This window comes from Fukomys damarensis, unplaced genomic scaffold, assembly GCF_012274545.1.
Source record: "Fukomys damarensis isolate Sample0158 unplaced genomic scaffold, DMR_v1.0_HiC HiC_scaffold_35, whole genome shotgun sequence".
Taxonomy (NCBI): Eukaryota; Metazoa; Chordata; class Mammalia; order Rodentia; family Bathyergidae; genus Fukomys; species Fukomys damarensis.
In genome coordinates this window covers 13,968,421-13,989,139 of record NW_022900947.1, presented here as the reverse complement: position 1 = coordinate 13,989,139, position 20,719 = coordinate 13,968,421, and the positions used below count along the sequence as shown (strand labels likewise).

At 35.0% G+C, this 20,719-nt stretch overlaps 1 protein-coding gene across 7 annotated transcripts in view; it reads right to left on the bottom strand.

Annotated features, from left to right (window-relative positions):
* The window catches only part of Slit2 (slit guidance ligand 2), a 338,504-nt gene that overhangs the window by 315,974 nt on the left and 1,811 nt on the right, over positions 1–20,719 (bottom strand). For all 7 annotated transcript variants that reach the window (XM_033758794.1, XM_010610428.3, XM_033758796.1 and 4 more), the window contains exons 2-4: positions 19,195–19,266; positions 17,969–18,040; positions 7,043–7,114 (exon numbers count right to left, since the gene is read on the bottom strand). In XM_033758794.1, coding sequence (XP_033614685.1) covers positions 7,043–7,114; positions 17,969–18,040; positions 19,195–19,266 — 216 coding nt within the window. The remainder of the gene's footprint in view (positions 1–7,042; positions 7,115–17,968; positions 18,041–19,194; positions 19,267–20,719) is intronic.

The following is a 20,719-nucleotide window of genomic DNA, read 5'->3' as shown; positions in this document are numbered from 1 at the left end:
TACAGTTGAAAGAGTTTCCTCAGCATCCCATTTTTCCTTCATTTGGTCAATCAGAAAAACACATCATTAAAACGGTAATTTAAATACATGGACTGACCAATAGTTTCTCAATCACGGCTACTTGTTTCTATCCTTAATTTGTTTTGCATATAAATTTTATAACTATACTAAACATCAACTGAAACAGCATAAGAGATCTCATTATAAATACCCTGGATGTAATGTATTTTCTGTGGCCAAGTAAAGAGAAATAAAATGGTACAGATTCGTGATTTATGTCAATTTGGAGTGTTAGGAAAGTTGATGTGGCTATGCCTACTTATGGGTACGCTGAGGGTTAATGCGAGCCAGTGGTGTTGGACAATGAGGAACTCTGCTGCCTGAAGGTGAGCTCCCAGGACATCAGCGGGACTTTCATTTTCATTGTATTTGCAATGAAAGGATAATGCAAGTGTAATTTTAATCACATTGAAAAGCTGACAATGTTCTTTTAAAGACAGAATGTGATATTCTCAGAAGATGAGTGGTATGATCATTTGCATTTTACAGGGAAGAAAACTTGATCCCATAAGTGTTAGCTGACTTCCAAAGATAAAAAAATTATAAATACCCAAGCAGATATTCAATAGTATTTAATATTCTTTAATGCCAACTACCTTATGATGTAAAATAAATTGATTGCTGTGCCTTAAAACAGGTAGATGTGTACATATATTAAAATTAAATATAACTAAAATTTTACCAATGCTTATGCTTAGAAATAATATTTATGGGAACATCAGTCCTAAATATAATCTGGAGGTAGCTGTAGCACTTTAATAACTCAGTCAAGTTTTACAATATTACCCAAAGATGTGTATACAATAATATGATTTAGACATGAAAATCACATATTTAAATTCATGTTTCAGAAAACACTACTGCTCTTAGACCTTTATTCATACATGATAACTCAGATGTTAGTAAAAGCTAAGGTCCACAAATACCACATATCATGGGGAGACACACATTTTGACAGGTTCTCCCCCCACCCCAGTTTTATCAAAGTAATCTCCAAATCTAAGATGGCATATCACGAGTATTCGTCCGCTGAAAAATTAATGTGGCAGTAAAACTGCTAACATGTGGGAAAGCAACCATGTAAATAAGCACGACTGAGTGTGAAAGTCCTCCTCGCACTTGATTTTCCTATGCTATGAACCTGCTGTGCATTTCACATCCAGACCCTGCTCCTGAGGTCACAGCCACAGCAAAAACCTGCTGATTTCTGGCTTCCTCCAACAACGAGCTTTCACTGGAGATCACTTTGAAGTAAAAACTATCAACACCAGGCCTGGCAAAAAATCTCAACAATAATCTTAATTCTCATTGGATTTATAACCTCTGAAACATAGAATTACAAAACACACACACACACACACACACACACACACACAATCAAATCAAGAGGCCCCTCTTGAATAGGCTGCTAGTTCTCTTTTCATGGCAAGGAGTAACAGGTACCCAGAGTACTCCAAAGACCCTATATCAAGTCTTCTGTTCACCTATTTAAAAACAGACCTTTGGATTATGTCTTAGCAGTCTTGTCAAATAAAGCACTCCTATTGGGGCCCTACTTTTTAAGTGGCAAAAACAGTCTCTCTCTGGCCAGAAAATTATAAGTAATAAATTAATAGGTGATAAAGAAATGATGTTTTAATCACTGCAGGTTAACACTTTCTAAGTTTCTTACTGGTTCTTTGTTCTCACAGATAAAGAGTTAATCTTTCCCCCTGCTGAAGTATCACTACACAATGCACACAGTGTTTCCCTGAGAGTTGTAACACAGACGCGCCACCTCCTGAAGAACTTTCATCCTCAGCGCGCGAGGCTCTTCAACAGCCTCCGTCACAGAAACCAGCGGTAGCTATCACGGAAGCTGGCTGGATGAGTAATGATGGCGACCTGGCTGGAAGACGGTAACCGTAGCAACTGTAACCTGCAATTCCTACACAACCACTGCAGAATTTACTGTGGCAGGGGCCAAGCAGGCCAGCAGTAAAGCGAAGTACAGAACTATGGCACCTGACCCTCTAGGAGCCGGCATTTTAATCAGGGGTGGCAGAAATTAATTCAAGAGGAATTTGTACACAGACTCCACTGTCGTAGCCTGCTTTTATGCTTGACTACAAGAATGTCCTGAAACTAATTTGACATCCAACAACTAAGGGGTCCGTTCTGTGTAAGAACAGCACTATATTGAATGAAGGCATATTTCGCTTAGGTGAAAAATGGATCATTTTGATTGTACTGTGTCTATTGAAACCCTTCAGTGTTTAGAAAACCTAAGGGAACCAAATATTTAATTAGCTGAATTATTCTTTAAATTTAATTTGGCTCTCTATTATTCATAATGCCTTCCCAGAGTTACTATTTGCTTATTCAAGTTGCAAACCCTGAACCCAACAGAGATTTAATTCAATAATTAAACATTTATGGAGAGCTTCTAAAGGTCAAGTCTTATACCACACCCTGGGGATATTAATAATTTTTTAACATATATGTATTATTGAATTATTATTATATATGTAAAATTTATATGCATAATTGTAAAAATAAAACAAAGATAATAATTGATGAGTAACAGTAGTTTTGTCTGGGTAGTAAGTAATTTTTGCTTGCTCTTGTATTTTTTTGAGTTTCCTAAACATTTTTACAGTCAGCATGCTTTACTCTCAAAATTATAGGAAGAAATCAAACACTAAGACTTCATGAAAGTGAGAAAAAGTGAAACAAAGGCAATTTAATTCAGAATTTATTATGCTCACCAGTTAAAATTTTACATTAAGGAAACAAAACATTAAGTTTTCTTCTTTAAAAATTACTACCATTATTGGAAACAATTTGGAGAATCTGAGCTCCTATATGACAACAAATGAGTTTCAATCTGATAGATCAATTTAAATGGTCAAAATCTATTTGTCTCAACTAAGTATTTACCAGGCTATAAACAAGTCTTTGTTTTAATGATATTATTTATAATGTTAGAAAATGCAGTGGCTATAAATTTACATGAGAATAGTAAGTGCTACATCTGGAGCCGAAATAAGATTTGTATTCAGAGGTAGTTAACTGTGTTTGTTCTGTTGTGGTAGACAAAAGTGAAAATGAAGTTTCTGGAAAGTTTTGGATAGTCACACTTATACTAGAAACCTGGGTAAATACAACAACACTCAAAGAAATAAACTGAAAACCACAAAACAAATATTTATAACGGATCACTTAACCACAGTATTATCAATGAAATTTTTCTCTAATGAGCCCAGATTAGTAGCTGCAAACTCAAATGGGAAATTGTGACACACTACCCACAAAGCCACCTTTAGCATTACACTTGCCTGGAAGATTTATATGTGACTCACAAATTTCCTAACTAATCAGTCAGCTACCTCAAAACTTTGTACAATCTCTTGAAGTCAACCAGCTCCAGTGTGCTCTGAAATAATTTGTTTTTTCTTAGGTTGATCACAAAAATGCAACCTTGGTTTTGGAGGAGAGGAAAGGGGAGGACAGAGTCCATATACTGTAATAAGTTAAGAAAACTATGTGCTGTCTGTTTTAACCTTCAACCTATCCCCCTTTACTTTACTCTCCCTTTACTTACACTTTCCATCTGTCAACAAGTGCTTGTAATTTTATTACACTGTCCTGTAGTTTACGCAGAGTTGGTATTATTTTACAGAGTTCTGTTAATGGACTGGATAAATGGTAATGCTATTTAAACTAGTCCGCTGCTCCAGCAAACACAGCTGCAACTGTACTACTATTTCTGAGCAAACATCTTGACCTGAACATGCAGTGCTCTCTCAACCCGTCCAGAGAGAAATTGGAGCAGACAGCAAAGAGAAAGCATATTCGGCTGCTAGCAGCAATAAACCATGTCGAATCAGAATTCATACACAGTGTGCCCTGTTTTTCTTTTATATTGCATTTAGAATCCGCAAAAAGAATGAGTGTTTTTACCCTGGCATCTCATTTTCAGCCAAGAGTCAAATGAGGATTATTCAATACAAATGCTAAAAAAAAACCAAAACCCTCCATAAAATCTTGTGTATCAGGCTAGCTTTTGTCTCGGCAAACAATGCTTAGTTAAACTTTATTTATATACCAAACTGGTAAACTTTTTAGCTGATGATACATTAGAAAAAAAGTGCATTAAATAAAAGATGTAATAAGAAAAGATGTACATAGATGTACATTGTGATACTACTTGGCATCACACTACAATTTATAACAAGAACATCTAAATGTTTCTTTTGTGATATATATATATATATATATAGAGAGAGAGAGAGAGAGAGAGAGTATATATATATATATATGTATATTTTATATATATATATATAGTGAGGGCGGGGCAGAATGAGTTGGACACTTATACATCCCTTATATACATGCAAAGGCCTGTCAATACCGTCTTAATCTTACTTTCCTATTATTTGTCAAAAATCCCGAATCCTTTCTCCTGTCATCCTTCTTGTGCCAGAAAGATTTATTTTTTTATGAGTACTGTAAAGGACATTCTCACGTGTAGGTTTGTACATACTTTCCCACCCACTATGGTATTTGTCTCAGATGGGTTACCTGCCACCTGTACCATATTCAGAAAATTGGAACCTGCAACTGTGCTCTTTATAATTGCATTAGTCTGTATTTAGCTGCACAAGCTTTTATCCCTGTTTACTCAGATTCTTCACACTGGTTCCTTAATTTAATTAGTAATCACCATTATAAAAATATAGCCACATGTAGCTTATAACTTTTTCTCTCAAGAAAAACAATTCACCAGAATCTAAGTCAAATACGGCAAAATTTCTCAATGCAAAAGAATAGACTTTACTTGAGAATGTACATAAAACATGCACACACCCCAAGATTCCTATGTGCATACAGTGGCTACATCAGCTGTCAAATGCCAAATAAGAATAAACACCTTGTAAAGGGTAAAAATCAATTCATAAAGGTATAACCAGAGAGATCAAAATATTTACATCCTTATTTTAACTAATAAAAACCTAACAACACAACATTAGGCTCCTTAGTACCTTGGAAAATTCTTTGAGCCAAATAAGCACATAAAAATTCTGAATATATTTTATAGCTGCCCATTTTCTATTTTTTAACTGGCCTTAAATTAATTAGAAAACACTGTCATAGCTTTATGTCTTCTGTTTCTTTAATTCAGTTCTCAAATATTTAGGTACTCTTTCCTTCTTAAAAAGACTTAATGGTAAAATCATAAGAAAATACACAAGAAAAGCCCTTGTTCCACTATGAAATACTGTCAAAAAAGGAAAAAGAAATGTCAAATGGAGTATTATTTGCTGATGGGGGATTCTACAAGGGATTACACCACCTGAAAACTACTGTAAAAACTGATTCAAATACTTCTATAGTAAGTATCAAACATTCTTGTGTCTCAGAGAAAATGTTAAGGCTGCTCCCTACATTTTCTCCTCTTCAATTTAGTAATTTTAATTCCAGATAACCATCATGTCAAGTCAGTGCATTTTTATAGTACTAAGAAAACATTTTCCTAAACTGCTGTATGTTGTTTACAAAAACACCACTAGCAAAGTTGGGCTTTAATAGTGCTCATTTTATACAAGCCTTGAAGTCAGTTATTTCAAATCCCTCAATCACTAATAACTATAATAGGAAATGGAATACTTTTAAAACCAACTCTGTGGCCATACTTAGAAACACTAAGCAAATATTTTAGTTTCAACTCATATATGTACATATAATTTTAATAGCAGCCTATATACTATTTCCTTCTTAAAAATAGCCCCGAGAGAATATCTGTTAAAAGAAGTGTCTTTACTTGATTTTTTTAAAGCATACTCAGTTGGGCTAATTAAGCAAAAACAGACAAACCAAAAAAAAAATATATATTTACACACACATATTTACATACTGTGACTATCCTTAGAGGAGCAATGTCAAGAAAGTCAGACTCTAGTCTAGAGACAAGATGTGACACATCAGCTGGCAAAGTTCTCCCTAGGGTGAAAGAAGGTATTGGAGGACCCAGCACAGATCCTGGCTTTGACAGTGGTATATGTGGGAGACTGTTCTCCTACTTCTGGAACTGATAACAATACTAAACTTGTAGGCTACAAAGCCTTGGCCACAAAGTCAAGCTTGGAAAAAAGCAATATGCACACTTTCTCTTCAGACTTGACCACATGGGACTTCCCCACTGTCCAGGTGGGCCTGCGCTCAACAATTCATTCTATATATCCCAGCAGTTTTTTACAACATACATGAATATCAATGATCGTTGCTATTTATTTTTGCAACACTTTGTCTCCCATCTGCACAAAATCATTCATATGGCTGAAATTTAATTTTAAAAGCTTTCCAAAATGTGCTTTCACACATTAAGTCAGTGACTAAGCTTTCCAAGGAGGAAAAACTGATTCTGCTTCATATTCATATTACTCTCCATTACAAAAAACTACTTCCTTTAATGATCTATGACGTATTTGATATGGGAACCTTGCAATCATTCATATTGCAGAGTTTGGAATTCTATTTAGGAGGGAATTTACAGCACTTGTTAAATGCCTTATAATAATATTTTCAGACTAATAAACACTACTACTTGAGTACAGGAATCATATCAAAAGAAATGACATTAAGATCCCCAACTTTACAAGAACACACTGCCAACTTCCTCTTAAGAGGAAGCACAGCAGCAGTTTTACTCTTTAGACTTCATTCAAAAGTTCCAATTCATAAATCTCACCATCACATGACCAAAAAACAATTATACAATTACAATAACATACATAAACCACTAAATGCTAACCAAATAAGGCTATTAAATCCAAAGGAAAACCAATCCTAAATATCCTTTAGAAAATACAAAGGCAAGCTTTGAATCCATTAATCTATTGGTGAATAGATTCCAGGAAAACACCAGGAAACAGATCCAAAATACATTTAATAAAGCAAAAGGTACTACCCAAAGCAACAATAACTATTTGTGTCTACTCACAGCCTGTATAGCTTGGCAGTCCCAAGAAACAGCAACTCAGGAAACAGCTGAAGGTGATTTCTGTTTAAACGCCTTTTGAGAAAACAAAAACAAAAGCTTATGTTACATAGAAAATATTCAACACGGAGACTGCGACTTGGTAGTGTCATGCCTAGTTTTGTATTTCAAGAAAGAATAAAATGATGTTCAAATTAATCAAGCATTGAAAATCAAAAGTTGGTTACACCTTTTGTTACCTGATTCTTTAAAGTAATTTCCCATTATGCTTATTCAGATGATGATTACTGCGGCCTGAACTCTACAATCAAATCCCCTGCAACATCAGTCAATCAGAGTCCTCACAATGCTAAAAGAGTTCATGACTCAGACTCACACACTACAGGACGTGGTGTCTTAAAATTATTCATGCAGTGTCCCAGGTGACCTAAATTTTCATCCAAAGCATTGTGAAAGGTTGGGACTCCCAATTTTGTTACCAATTAATTTAGTAGAAAAATAAAAGTGTGAAAAAGACTCAACATCATTTTTCCCTGTAGGCAAAATCAGAAAAAAAAAATCAACAAAGTTGAAACATAAACCCACAACTCTCAACTCTTCACTGAAATTAAAGCTCAGAGTTAAAATGTTAAATATTAACTGACATTGGAATGTTTTCAATGTTTCAGAAAATAATTTGACTGCAAGTGTAATACAATTTAAGCCCTGATGCTATGTAACTAAGTATTGAGAGATCATCTACACCTACAAAATAAAGTGGGAAAATTCTATCTCTGGTGTTCATATATTCCAATTATATCTGGTTTAAGTATACAATTTAACATTAAATTTAAAATAATTGTCTATCTCTGCCTTTTTTCCAAACTAAATAAAATGGAAGACTAGCTCATGAAAAATGCACATAAATGACTTACAAGCTGCTTAGCTTAGTGTTAAAGATACATGTTTTGTACACAGGGAAAGAAGGCATATCAATCTTGACATAATTAAAGGATCATAAAGTACAAGCAGAATTAGAAGACTAATTTAGTCTCTAGAGGGCAGAAATGAGACCAGTGATTGCAATTCCTAAGATAGTAGGTAATGAGGAAGTCCTTTCTAAGAATTAGAGATAATAAGAAATGGAATAATTTGCTTTGGGAAACTCTCCACTCCTCACTGCATATATATTCAGGAAGACACTGAACATTTTTCTCCTGAAAAGGACTTACTGAAGGGAAATCTTAATATTAAGTGAGAAGTTGGACAAGGTGAACTTCAGAACTTCAATATTCTAAGATGCCATGAAGCAAGGATGGTGACCATAACTTTGATTACATAAATTTATATTATTATGAAGTTTATCTACAGAAACATTCTCAGCACTTAATAAAATGTACCCTACCACAAATGTTTGCCAAGACAAGTAAGGAGCAAAGAATAAAATCACTGGTGAAAGGGCAGATTTACTTCCTACTTATACTTCTATGTATAAAACATATGATAACATTAAAGTGAAACCAAAAGCTTGTATTTGTTGAAATCTACCATTTCTAATTTCAACCAAATAGCCTTCAATTGTGACTTGTGATATTAGTCTTTCAAAATATAGATTACAAATGTTTGCTTGAGAGATAATGCAAACTTTTCTAGGAAAGCAGCCACTCCTGGAAAATTTGTACTATCCAAAGAGCCAATTCTGATTTCTAAAAGTGGCAGAGATGGCTTTTCTTAGTTATTTCTAAGCCATCTGATTAATAAACCTCATCCAACTTTTCAGCCACCGCAGTTCTGCTTCTTCAGACCTGGAGCTCCTGCAAAGCAGCTCTTGGTTAGAGGTTTTCTCTTGCCAAGTGGCACCTTCTGACCTCCTCGGTGAAACTTCCCAATTCTCCTATTCAGTTAGTGCCTCCCCTGCAGTATCTCCAAAGCATTTGAAAAGTAAGAGTCCTTTCCATTGTATCCTACTTATTTACTGGTCTTTTCAAGTGTTAAGATTTTATCTTTGCATTTCCTCCCTCCCTCTTTGGCAGTACTAGGTTTTTATCTGTACTAAAAGCCAAGGAGATCAGTCTGTTCTCATTCAACATTCTCTAATCTTCCCTGGCAGTTAGTGGTTTCTTAGGATGCACTGAATGAGAACAGATTGTTCTTCTTGCATTGAGAAATAGCTCAGTAAGGGTCTAGGACAACTTTCCTCTGTCATGTTCCTGGAGATACCTGCCTTGGGTTTGAGGCCAGGCTCTGACCAACCAAAGTCCCACCACCCAACCTGCTTCCTTGTGCCCTAAAGAGAAACCATCTCATTTCCTCCATGTTGACCTCCATGCCCCCTGTCCCCAACCCACACGGTCTCAACACCACCTAGAAATTGAATGAAAGTCACTGTGTTTTCAAAATTTCAGATATACACCTGACTTGTAGTTACTACTGCTAGCTTTCTTGTTAATGGGTCTATATAAGTATGACTTCAAATATTGTGGGAAAGTACATATTTCAGGTTGCACACAAGTAGTGTCTTTCTTAGCTCTCATCATCATCATCATCATCACCACCATCTTTTCCATATTCTCTGGAGTTCTTAATTAAGTCCACAAGAAAAAGGTACCATGTATATCACTTAACTACTTGTGGATGCTCTCTGGAGGTGTTTACATGAATTATCTGATTTACTCTTCCAAACACTCTCATGAGTAGGTATGATTCTGACTGCTGTTTTGGAAAGAAGCATGTAGCTTGAAGACAGACCAAGGACTTCATCTGAGTTACTGTGGCTTTGGAACACATCTTATAAATCAGACCCTCCAAGAAACAGTCTAAACATTCCTATGCAATAATTCAAAACAATGCAATACCGAATTTATACAGAGTATTTCTTAAATATTTATAAACCCTTTTTTTAAAAAAAGATTCTTGTTAACTGTCTTAAGCACTCAATTTAAATACCTAAATTTGAGGAAAAAAGAAAACTGCATCAAAACATATTTCTCTGAATTCAAGTAGTTTATTATTCTTTCATGAAAGTTATTACGATCTTAATATGTCTAAATCAACAATAACAGATTTCCATTTTATGCATTACACTAGGTAATCTTGCACAAAAAAGGGCAGGTAACAGTAAGTAGCCATAATATGTACAAAAAAGTATAAGTTTACTTTTTAACACTATTAGTACAATTTTTGCACCTACTTTCTGCTCTCTTCATCAGTACAAAGCTTAAATGTACATACAAATATTAACATAAAAAGTAAAACTTTTGAAAAATATTCAATAAAGGAAACAAAAGATTCTTATACAATGAAACTAAATCCTTAAAGAGCATTTTAAAATATCTGAAATTACATTAAAGACTGTTAAAGTGCAAAACAACTACTGAATGAGCTTGAGAAACAATAATCTCACTTCTAATATCAGAGAAAAGTCTTAACAGCCTAAAGTCATACTGTCACAACAAGAACTCCAGTGTGCATGAGTTGAAATGATAATTCTAGGACAGAAAAACAGCATGTGGTGAACTAAGGATATTGCACTGAATTACACATGGGAGCCAACATAACTGAGCTCCCTGAGGCAGACCAGGCAAGTCAAATGCCCATTGTTCCAAACAAGGACACTCAACAGTGTCCAAGAAGAGAGGACAGATGTAGAAGTAACATCTAGCTCTGTCACAATCCCTAAATGCAATCTGACCACAAGATCCCAGGACTGTTTGAGGATTCTCTCAACTGCACACTCAAGTTCAGAAAGGTGTACGATAGATTTCTGAGACACTTTTCTTTAGGACAAAAATGAGAAGGGATCACAATAACTTTTCTCTGCTACCAGGTATGTCTCAGTATGACTTTCAGAAGGCGGAGTGACTTTTGTGCACTGCATAAAGCCCTGGCTTCTGAAATGCTGATTCTGAACCCTTTCAATCTGAAGGGCACCTGGGCATTATTAACAAGGTTTTTGCTACACTGTGTGCCAGCTGCTTATATGACTCCTGTCCTTTGGTAGAGATTATAGTCCCTTACTATTTTCAATCTTCAATTAGAGTAATATTTGCAACCTTCTATCTAATGCAAATGAAAACAATTTTAATAAAGAGTGAAAAACTTGGGCTGGGGATTTAGCTCAGCGGTTTGGTGGCCTGCCTTGCAAGTGCAAGGACCCAAGTTCAATCCCAGGTACCAAAAAAAAAAAAAAAAAAAAAAAAAAGAATTTAAAAAAAAAGAGTGAAAAACTGACACTCCATATTTACATGTTATAAACATAAGGTATTTTAGCAGCAGTCCTGATCTGTAGTATGCAATAAATTTTGGCTTAAAATTTTATCATTTCTAACCTCCTATTTCTTAATCATAAATGATTAAATAGCTCCTTTTCCCTTCTTCTCAGATAAAATTTGCACTTGTCTTTTTATACTGGTTTTATTCTAATATTTCAAGGAACTATTTTAATATTTATCTGGCATTACAAAGTTAAATTTTCAGCAGTGTTGCCCATTTAGCTTGTATTACATAAATTCAATTGTATTTCTGGTAGTGACATCCATGAAACTTTCCTCCTTTATTCCACACTAGAGTGGTCAATAATTACTAGTAAAAATGCTGTTTCCTATTTAATCCCTTTGCTTATTGGTATTTCTCTACATATTTAGAAACACATGAGAATTACTCAAAAAAAAAAAAAAGAAAACATGATGGAGATCTTGTACTTTCTTCACATCTCTTCCACTGGTGACATACTAAATGGTAAAAAAAAAAAATAACAAAATAATAAAAAATATAAATGCATAAATGTAGCCATGTACACACTTTTGATAAAATAATTCCTAAACTCAACTTTTGGGAAATGACAGGTATGTGCCTAACAACAATTCCTTAAGCACTGTATGGCAAGGGTTGTTTTAAACTATGTGATATATACACTATATATACACACATACATAGTATAATGTGATTTGAATTGTTTGTATTGTTTGAATACATACATGTGTGTGTGTGTGTGTGTGTGTGTGTGTATTCTTACGGAAATTCTATACTGCCAGTACAACTATACTAGAAGGATTATCTTTGTTTTAAATGTGAAGAAAATAAAGTTTTTAAAGATGAAGGAATGTGATCAAAATTGTACAAGGAGCTGAAATAAATGGTTTGTTTAAGTCTGTCTTAATATTTTAATTTTAAAAGAGAGGACAGTCTATCAGTTTTCAGAGCATAATCAACAATTAAAGTGATGCATATTTGCCTGTTATTCTATGGCACATCAAGCACCAACAGAATATTACAAGGTGTATAAAACAAGGGTGTCCAGCTAATTCACACCCTGTGCTCGATCAGCAGGACTTAGAGCTGGGGCACCAAGACTGTCTACTGCATCCAGATTGGAAGAATACTATAAAGGGGAAAGCCAAGTATTTCTGTAAATGTTAGCCTTAAAGCAATATTCCAATTTCAATAATAACAAATCATAAATATTGTTACTAGGCTTTCTTTCAGTCTGAAGGCATTTTCACCAATATCACAGCAGATACAATTTGCTGTGAAAAAAAAAAAAAATAAGGCTGGTGCATAAGGAGTCCAGGCAGAAAACCTGGGAATGCAAAGTTGGGAAATCCAGTCAGCAAGGCATAATTCAAGTGGAAAGGTACCCAAAAGCAATGAAAGACAGACTTAAATGTAAAATATTTGACATTCACTGCTTCCACACATACATTGTAACAGTGCAAACTTAAACTGCTCATTTCAGGAGAGGTATAAAGGACACAGCATCCAGCAAACACTGTGACAAAGGATGAGCCTAAAACAGATGTGGGAAAAATAAACAGCCTTGCTGCTTCAGAATTTATAAAATGGTCCACAAAGGGGCAAATAGGCTTCTCCCCATCATTTGACTTCAGGGCCCATAAAAACAGAAGCAGCTCTCCCAGACAGACTGAATGTTCTGCTTAACTTGGAACATTAAAGCTTTCTATGAGCACTGTCAGTAAGCATAATTTAAAATACTCCATGCTGCTTACAAATACATGAGAACAACTTGACAATTCATGGATGTCACTCAGTTAGCGCATTTTTGCTTTATCTGGCATACTGAGTCTTTGTTACAGAGCCTGATGTGCTTCTCTACAGAGACTTTCTAAGGAACTGACTGCAGTGATTTTAAACTTAGGTGTGAAGAGAAAACTTAGAGAGAGATTAGGTGTAAATAAGAAAAGGTAATATGTCATGTGTTGCCCGTAAATTTATGGGATTAGTCCCAGAGGGGTTCTCTACAATTTTGGGGAGCACAGCACAATTGGTGCTTTGCTTCAGACCTGTTCCACAACGTATTCTGTGCATGAACTCATACATTGTAGCAACCTACAACAAACACCCTGGGATATCCCCGGTCCCACTCACACTGTCACTTGCGTATGAACGGTGTTCACACAGAGAACCAAGTCAGCACCGCCTTCGGAAAAGAACATATATACGTCTAGACATTCCTTTATAGGAGTACAATGCTTACTCACACGCAGGATCTACTGCAAAGGGATTTAGGTTTTCTAAATTGAAATGAGTATCTCTCCTTTGTATCAACTCAGTGAAAGTTAAACAAATAGAATTAATGGACATATTTTCCAGTATTTCTTACATTTTGGCATTATAAAAATATGTCCAGGTTCAGTTTTCCACAAAAATAAATATCCAATGACAAAACTAGTAGGAAAAATATCATTTCAAATACAAAGATACTAAAATTTGAAGTGTTTAAGGCAGCGTATTTCTTTCAAAAGCACAATTAAAGCATTATTGGTGGGAAAAGATGAAAAGCCCACGATTGCCGCTGTCACTTCTGTAAACTCCTGGCTGATGTAAGCTGTGTAAGCTGTGTAAGCTGGTGGTAATATCCATGGAAAGCCTAATATCCAAGATTTTCCATGACATGGTATTGGTTCTCGCCAACATTAAGTGAGGCATGTATGAATTTCATTTTTGTGATATTAGAATAAATATCAAAATTATGATAGCACTAAAAATTTGAAGAACTTTCTCATAATACTGCATTTGTGCTTTGAAGCAATTTTCAAAGGGAAAAGATGATTTCCACTACTAAAACCCTGAAGTACCCAGTTCCTCAGAAAAGACCCTAAAATAGAACTGGATGACACTCTAGTTCTATGCAGCATAATCCTAACTGTACAGAAACTATAACCATGCAACACAATTTTACAGCAGTACACACAATTTCTGTGTTCCACTGTTACTTTTCTAGCTATCTAGATTGTACCGCTATGAAATATCTTGAATTAATAATTGTGTATGGAGGGCGGGTAGGATGTCACATGCTTGTGATACCCCAGCACTCTGGAAGCTGAGGCAGGAGGACTGCCACACTTTCAAGGCCAAGCCTGGAGTGCATAGTGAGTTCAGGCACAGCCTGGAATACAAGCAAGACGTTGTCTCAAATAATAATTATAGTAATAACAAAGACAAAGACAGTGATGATTTTGTATGGAGAGTTTATGTAGATATATAGATATAGATACATACATATGTATGTATCTGATGTGTGTGTGTGTATATATATATATACACACACAATGTTATATATACACACACACACACACACACACATTAGATATATCTATGTATTATATATATATGTATGTATGTGTTCTAATCCTTTGCTGTACTCTTCCGGTAGTTTTTGCTTGATTTCCACTAATTAGCTAGTCATTAAACTACATTCGAATTCCTCTGAACCTATGAATAAACAATAGGAGAAACACTAATAAACACAGACATTGCTTCACATTTTCTCAGCTAAACAGGTACAGCTGCCAGTACAGAGACTCCTGGAGAACCTGCCACTGCAGTCAGGTTGGGGAGTGGAGCAGCTAAATGTCATCACAACAGGAAATAATGTGAGCTCCAGGTGTGCAGGCAGGGTGAGAACTAAAACTCGCTCCTTCTACAATGATTCGGAACCACATTGCGATGATGATCTGATGACATCACCTGATGTTATTCCCTATACAACAAAAAGAAAGGAGTGAAGGGGAAAGGGCAGGAGGGAGAGGGTAAGGAAAAAGGGATGAAAAATAAAGGAGCAAGAGAGAGGAAGAAGAAAGGAAGCAGACAATAGAGGAAGAAAATATTTTCATCCTTTACCCATTCATCTAGTCCTTGACATTTGAATTGAAAATTCTGAACTACATCCGTTCTTTTGATGGAAAAGTATCTTTCTTTTGTAACTCTAATGCTTTTATTTACAAATAATGGCTTTCTCATTTCAGGGTGATACTAAATTAAAATTAGCAACATTTGTTGTTTCTTACAGATTAATATTACATTTATTAAAAGGCACCAGAGCTTATCTTCTGTTTTCAGATTTGTCTTTTTTCTCTAAAGAATTCCATCCCAATAAAATAAGAAAAAAATATAACGTTGAAATATTTATTTTTATACAAGAGAAACTCAGAGCTATAAATTATACACACATAAAATTAACATTTTTTTGTTCTTCATGCAGGTAATGAAAATAAGTCACTTCATTGTATGAATGGCATTTACAAAACAAATCTGCATTTATTCACCTTTTCATAATTTAGAGTCCAATTTAAAGTTGCATATCTAAATTAATTGTTCACCGTTCACAGTTAAAATTTAATTTATTGATTACTTCCTGTCTCTCATATTGTCCCCTGCTGATTCTTGAAAAAGCAGTAAATATTTTTGATGCTAATGGCACTGACTAAAATATGGGTATGTACCAAAACCTATAATAAAAATTTGTGTATTTAACTCCCAAGGTATGTTACTGTTTCCAATTTTTCAAAAAATACACTCAAGAAAATTTAAAATAGTTTGTTTCATAATAATTGAATACATTTCTTAGCAAAACTGCTTTGCTATCTAATGTATTTAAAAAAATAAATATTTGAAAAGTGTATCCACAATGTTCCTAAGAAATGGTTTTGAATTCCAGAGTCCCAAGGAGATGAATTGGCTTTCAGATAACAATGTGCTTCCATCAGATGCACTTGGCAGTTGTAAACAAAAGGAATTTTCTCAGCTTTTCCTCACAAATATGGAATATTTGCTCTCAGTCAACAGCTGGGGTGATTTAAAGAAGTCCTGCATATATATTAGTTTTCATTCAAAATTACAAATCCTTCTCCCACTCTGAAACATCTGACTCTGGCTTAGTAGAAGAGTAAATTGTTGTGAAATGAAGTGACATTCCCCAGGGAAGTGAAAAGTAAAAATCTAGTACCTACTTACAACTCTAATCAGATTTCAGATCATACAGCATCTGGTTAATCATTTTTAAGAAAAGTTAACTTATTCAAGATTAAAGTTTAGATGGTACTCTGTAGTTCCTTGAAAAATAATAACAAAGTGTGTTTGGTTCTATTGTTCCTGAAAACATGTAATATTAAATATAAACAAAGTAGATACCGCATGAAAAGCCATTATGACTTTGTTTACAAGCCAAGATATAGCTATTTCCATGTGACTAGAAGTTAGTTTTACAAAACCGTTAATGATAAAATTGTTAATTAAGTTACCTATTCATTTAAAAACATATCAATACTTTTTAACCAGCTAGACTGAAAATATCATTGTAAGTTACTCGCTAGGTATTAACTATCCATGAAAGCCAATGAAGGAAAGCAAAGAATACATACTTCCACAGCATATGTACTTAAGAATAGGTTATGAGCCCATGAACTTTTGCTTTGAACTCTACCCAATGCTTATTGTGTTTTTTATCCCCTTCCAAAAGTACCTCAAAGTAGTGATTTTAAATTTATTTTGAATTCTATAGTTGTATTTCTTATGTTTTAATATTTATCATAACAAAGTTTTATGGTAAGATAAAGTAGATATTTCTGTTGAATTTGAGGTGACAAAAATGTAGTCCATATATTCACAAATATCTCAGAAGATGACAAAAAACAATTTTCTACTTGTGGACAGTCACGTAGAATTAACTTTTGGCCTGGGGCTCAGTGAACCTGAATATATGTTATGACTAAAATGACCACATTTCATTATTTTAAATGAAAGTTTTATTTTTATTTTAAGTGGCTATTTAAAGCAGGCATGGAAACTTACTAAAACAATTAATAGTGCTTTTATTGGCCCTTAAATGCAAGCCTACCAAATTTGAATAATCAACATATAAGTGTGCAATTCATTATTTCAAATTACCACGTCTGTAATTTCTCCTATTTTAGATTCAGGTTTTATCTTTTGTAGATATACCCTGTGTGATCATGAGTTACATGTCCCTAAGTCATGTATATCAATACAGAAGATTTAGTGGTCTAAAAAATATTTTAAAGTCTCAAGTCTAAATTAATCCTCTTAGGAGAAAAAAGAGTCAGTGTTAAATGAATAAACCTTAATGATAAAGTTCTTACTTTAATATTCTTTACAGTTCCAGCAGAAATAATTTAAAGCTCCTATTAAATAATGAAATAAACTATGAATATCAGCTATTAGCCAAGTTCACCACATTAAATATCAAAATATAAAATATGAGTAAATATTTTAAATATTTCTTTAAATATCACTGAAGACACACAAAACATGGAAGTTAAAATGACTGTTGGTAAACCTCCCTTTTCCATAATGCACCACTAATGCAAATAAAATTACCAACTTCTCCCTGTATAGACAAATAAAGCAAATCATATGACAAAATAGGAAAAACATGTATACCTTCCACTACCAGAGCAAGGAAATAAGTATCTAAGGAAATGAAATCTGTACTTTCGTGATTTATTTCACCTTAGTAGTCTTTATCCAAAGGCTGTTTGTTTTAAATTAATCTGAAAACTATTTATTCAACTTCCCTTTTATGAAAACTTTTTAAACCTAAGGCATGATGAAGTTGAAGGCATAATCCTTGAAATTCAAGTGCTTGGAAAGCCACAGTCATGTTGTCATGAGTGTGGAATTGAAAATACTTACAGTCTCTCCAGTTCTTTAAGGTCTTGGAATGCTCCTCTTTCAATGGCGGTAATCTTGTTTTCCATAAGCTGACTGAAATACATAATGGAATATGTTTCTTAATGTCACCTTCTGAGCACATTTCAATTCAGCAAATGAAAATATGTAGCCTATTTCCTTTCCTAAAGATAGATTCTGAGATCTGGATTGAGATATAATAGCAACTATAATGATGATACATGTGAAAGAACTCAGGGAGGAGAAACACTCATGTCACAAAATTCTCACAGAAAACACTACAACAGTTTCTCACAAAATTTACTAGCCAAAAGTATGAACATTAAAATATAAGCAAAAAGCAACTCATGACAATTTCAACTTTGATAGATGTTTTCTAGTACACAGATTTACCATTGAGTTCTTAACTAGGAAATCAATATGCAGAAATTCATCACACACATACTTCAGTTCTGACTTACAGATATACATTAGCAATTGGGAGATTTCATAAGGGCCAAAGTGTGTCTTAAAAGTTGAACACTGAATGTGCAGTGGTCAAAAGTATATGGCCGGCCGTTGGTGTGTAAATATTTACAATCCTGTGGGAGAAAGTAGTTTTACATAACACCTACTCTCCAGTGATGGCTTACTCACAGCTAAATTATCACACTCATTAAAGTAATCATAATAATTTTATATCAGCCACAAAGTAATTAAATGTAAGGAACAATTCAAAATATCGCCAATGAAACGTTTATAAATAAATATTGTTCCACCAAAAACTGCTAAGTTCAATCATTAGATTCTTATAAAATTTATATCTAATTGTTCTTTGCAAAAAACTTTCCTGAACATTTTGATCTCATAATAAAACACAGATCCACTTAACTTTTTATCAAGTTAATTTTAAATCTGAAAAGTATCAAATGTCTCACATAATTTATTTATATTATAAAAGCAACTATTCCACATTTTTATGCACTTAAGGCACTTAGGGTATGGTAAACCAAGGATTTGAGGTCATTTCTATAATAATGTTTCTATGGCAGACATCCAATCTTAAAATAAAGGTCCACATTTTTACTAAAGTTGTAATTTAGTGATTAAAAAAGATGAGAAAGCAAGACTTTTATATTTTTTTGTTCGTGTCATTGGACAGGACTTAGAAACTGAGACCAGTAACAGTTCTGAATGTGTAATCTTAAAAACAAACAGTTTTCCAAATTACAGAGGAAGAACACACTTACAGAACTCTGAGGTGTCTGAGACCAGCAAAATCGGTCTTCGTAATCCGTGTGATGTTATTTCCATTCAGATCACTAAGAGATAACCAGAAAATGAAAGTTCCTTTTCATTTCTATTATTTTTGGTTAAACAAAGTTAAAAAGCAGCTAGAATTTAAAGTCTAAAACTGAATTCTATTAGTAGTTTGGAAAAAAACTGAGGAGGAGCAATCTTTAAACGACTCTTTTATTAATGACTCAAGTTCACAAAATGTATTCTTGCTGGCACATGAGGGGAGAATGAAGTCATTCTGCTGTGAAGTTGTATGGGGGGTGTGTATGGGAGCACTTTCGATTTTTGTTTTCCTAAGGATGTGTGTATTAATTTCACAGGTATTCTGCTATTATTGTTAGGCACATCCCCAAGGAGTTCAAGTCAGGAAGTGAAATGAACAACTTCCTCACACCACTGAAGAAGAGATGTTTTAAATCCAGAACACTATCCTGAGAGGTGGGTAGTGTGGTGGCTAAACTTCCCAAAGCAAAGGAAGAATTTAGAATGCAAAGGAACGACTTGGATTTCAAAGACTCGCCTTTATGGGCCATTTACCTTCAAACAATTCCGTGTTTGTATGAAAACTACACTTCATTTGCATCTCGGGCCGCCCGCCGTGAAGGCACAGTGGATAGGACTGGCGGGGCAGCAGTGGAAATACTATCGGGCCTTGACATTTCTGTTCAGCTTTCAGCACCACGTTGCCTTTACCAGCCACAACCAACCCTCTTTTCTGGCACCTCAGGGCGAGATCTAAACTTGCCTGGCTTCCGATCATTTCACATAAGGCCCGGCTTTGAAGGAGTTTCTAGGCTCTCCTTCGTGGAAGTAGGCTCCTAGTGATGCATAAAACTTCAGGTTCGAAATCTGTACTTGAAGTGCTTACTTAGTCAATGGCAGAATTTTATAAGGCAGCACTATTTTCTGAAAACTTGTTATATCGCCCTCATATTTTTTTAAGACCCGAAACTCCATTACCATTTTTCTCCCAGTGCACTCTTCTTTAGTTGAGACATGCTGGGGCTTAAACTTTAAACTCTTGTGAAGAGCATGAAAATGACAAGTGCTAAAACAAAATTCTGCAGTATTCCCCATCTTCTCCCCAAGCCACATTTTTCACACTGAGCAAAGAAAATACCATTAAGTTATTTCTACAGTCCCGGGGTCTTCTTCCGGCGATCTGCAGTAACAAGAACTGCTATCCCCTACCCCAGACTAAAGGGGTGAACCTCGTCTTAAGGAGACACCCAGCTTTCCGAGGCCCCGTCTGTCCAGCCCTGAGGACTTGGGAGGGAAGGGAGGGAAAGGCGAAGGGGCGAGCGACCGGTGAGACTGGGGTTAGGGGAGCCTTCCCAGAGGAAGAAAGGGCTCAACCCGGCCCTCAAACCGTTTTGCCGGGGGACGAGGGGGGAAACCCGGAACGCCTGGAGGTGGTGCATAAAAAGCCCCAGGGCCCTTTCCGCAGTGCGGGGCCCTCGTGCGGGCGAGAAGGCT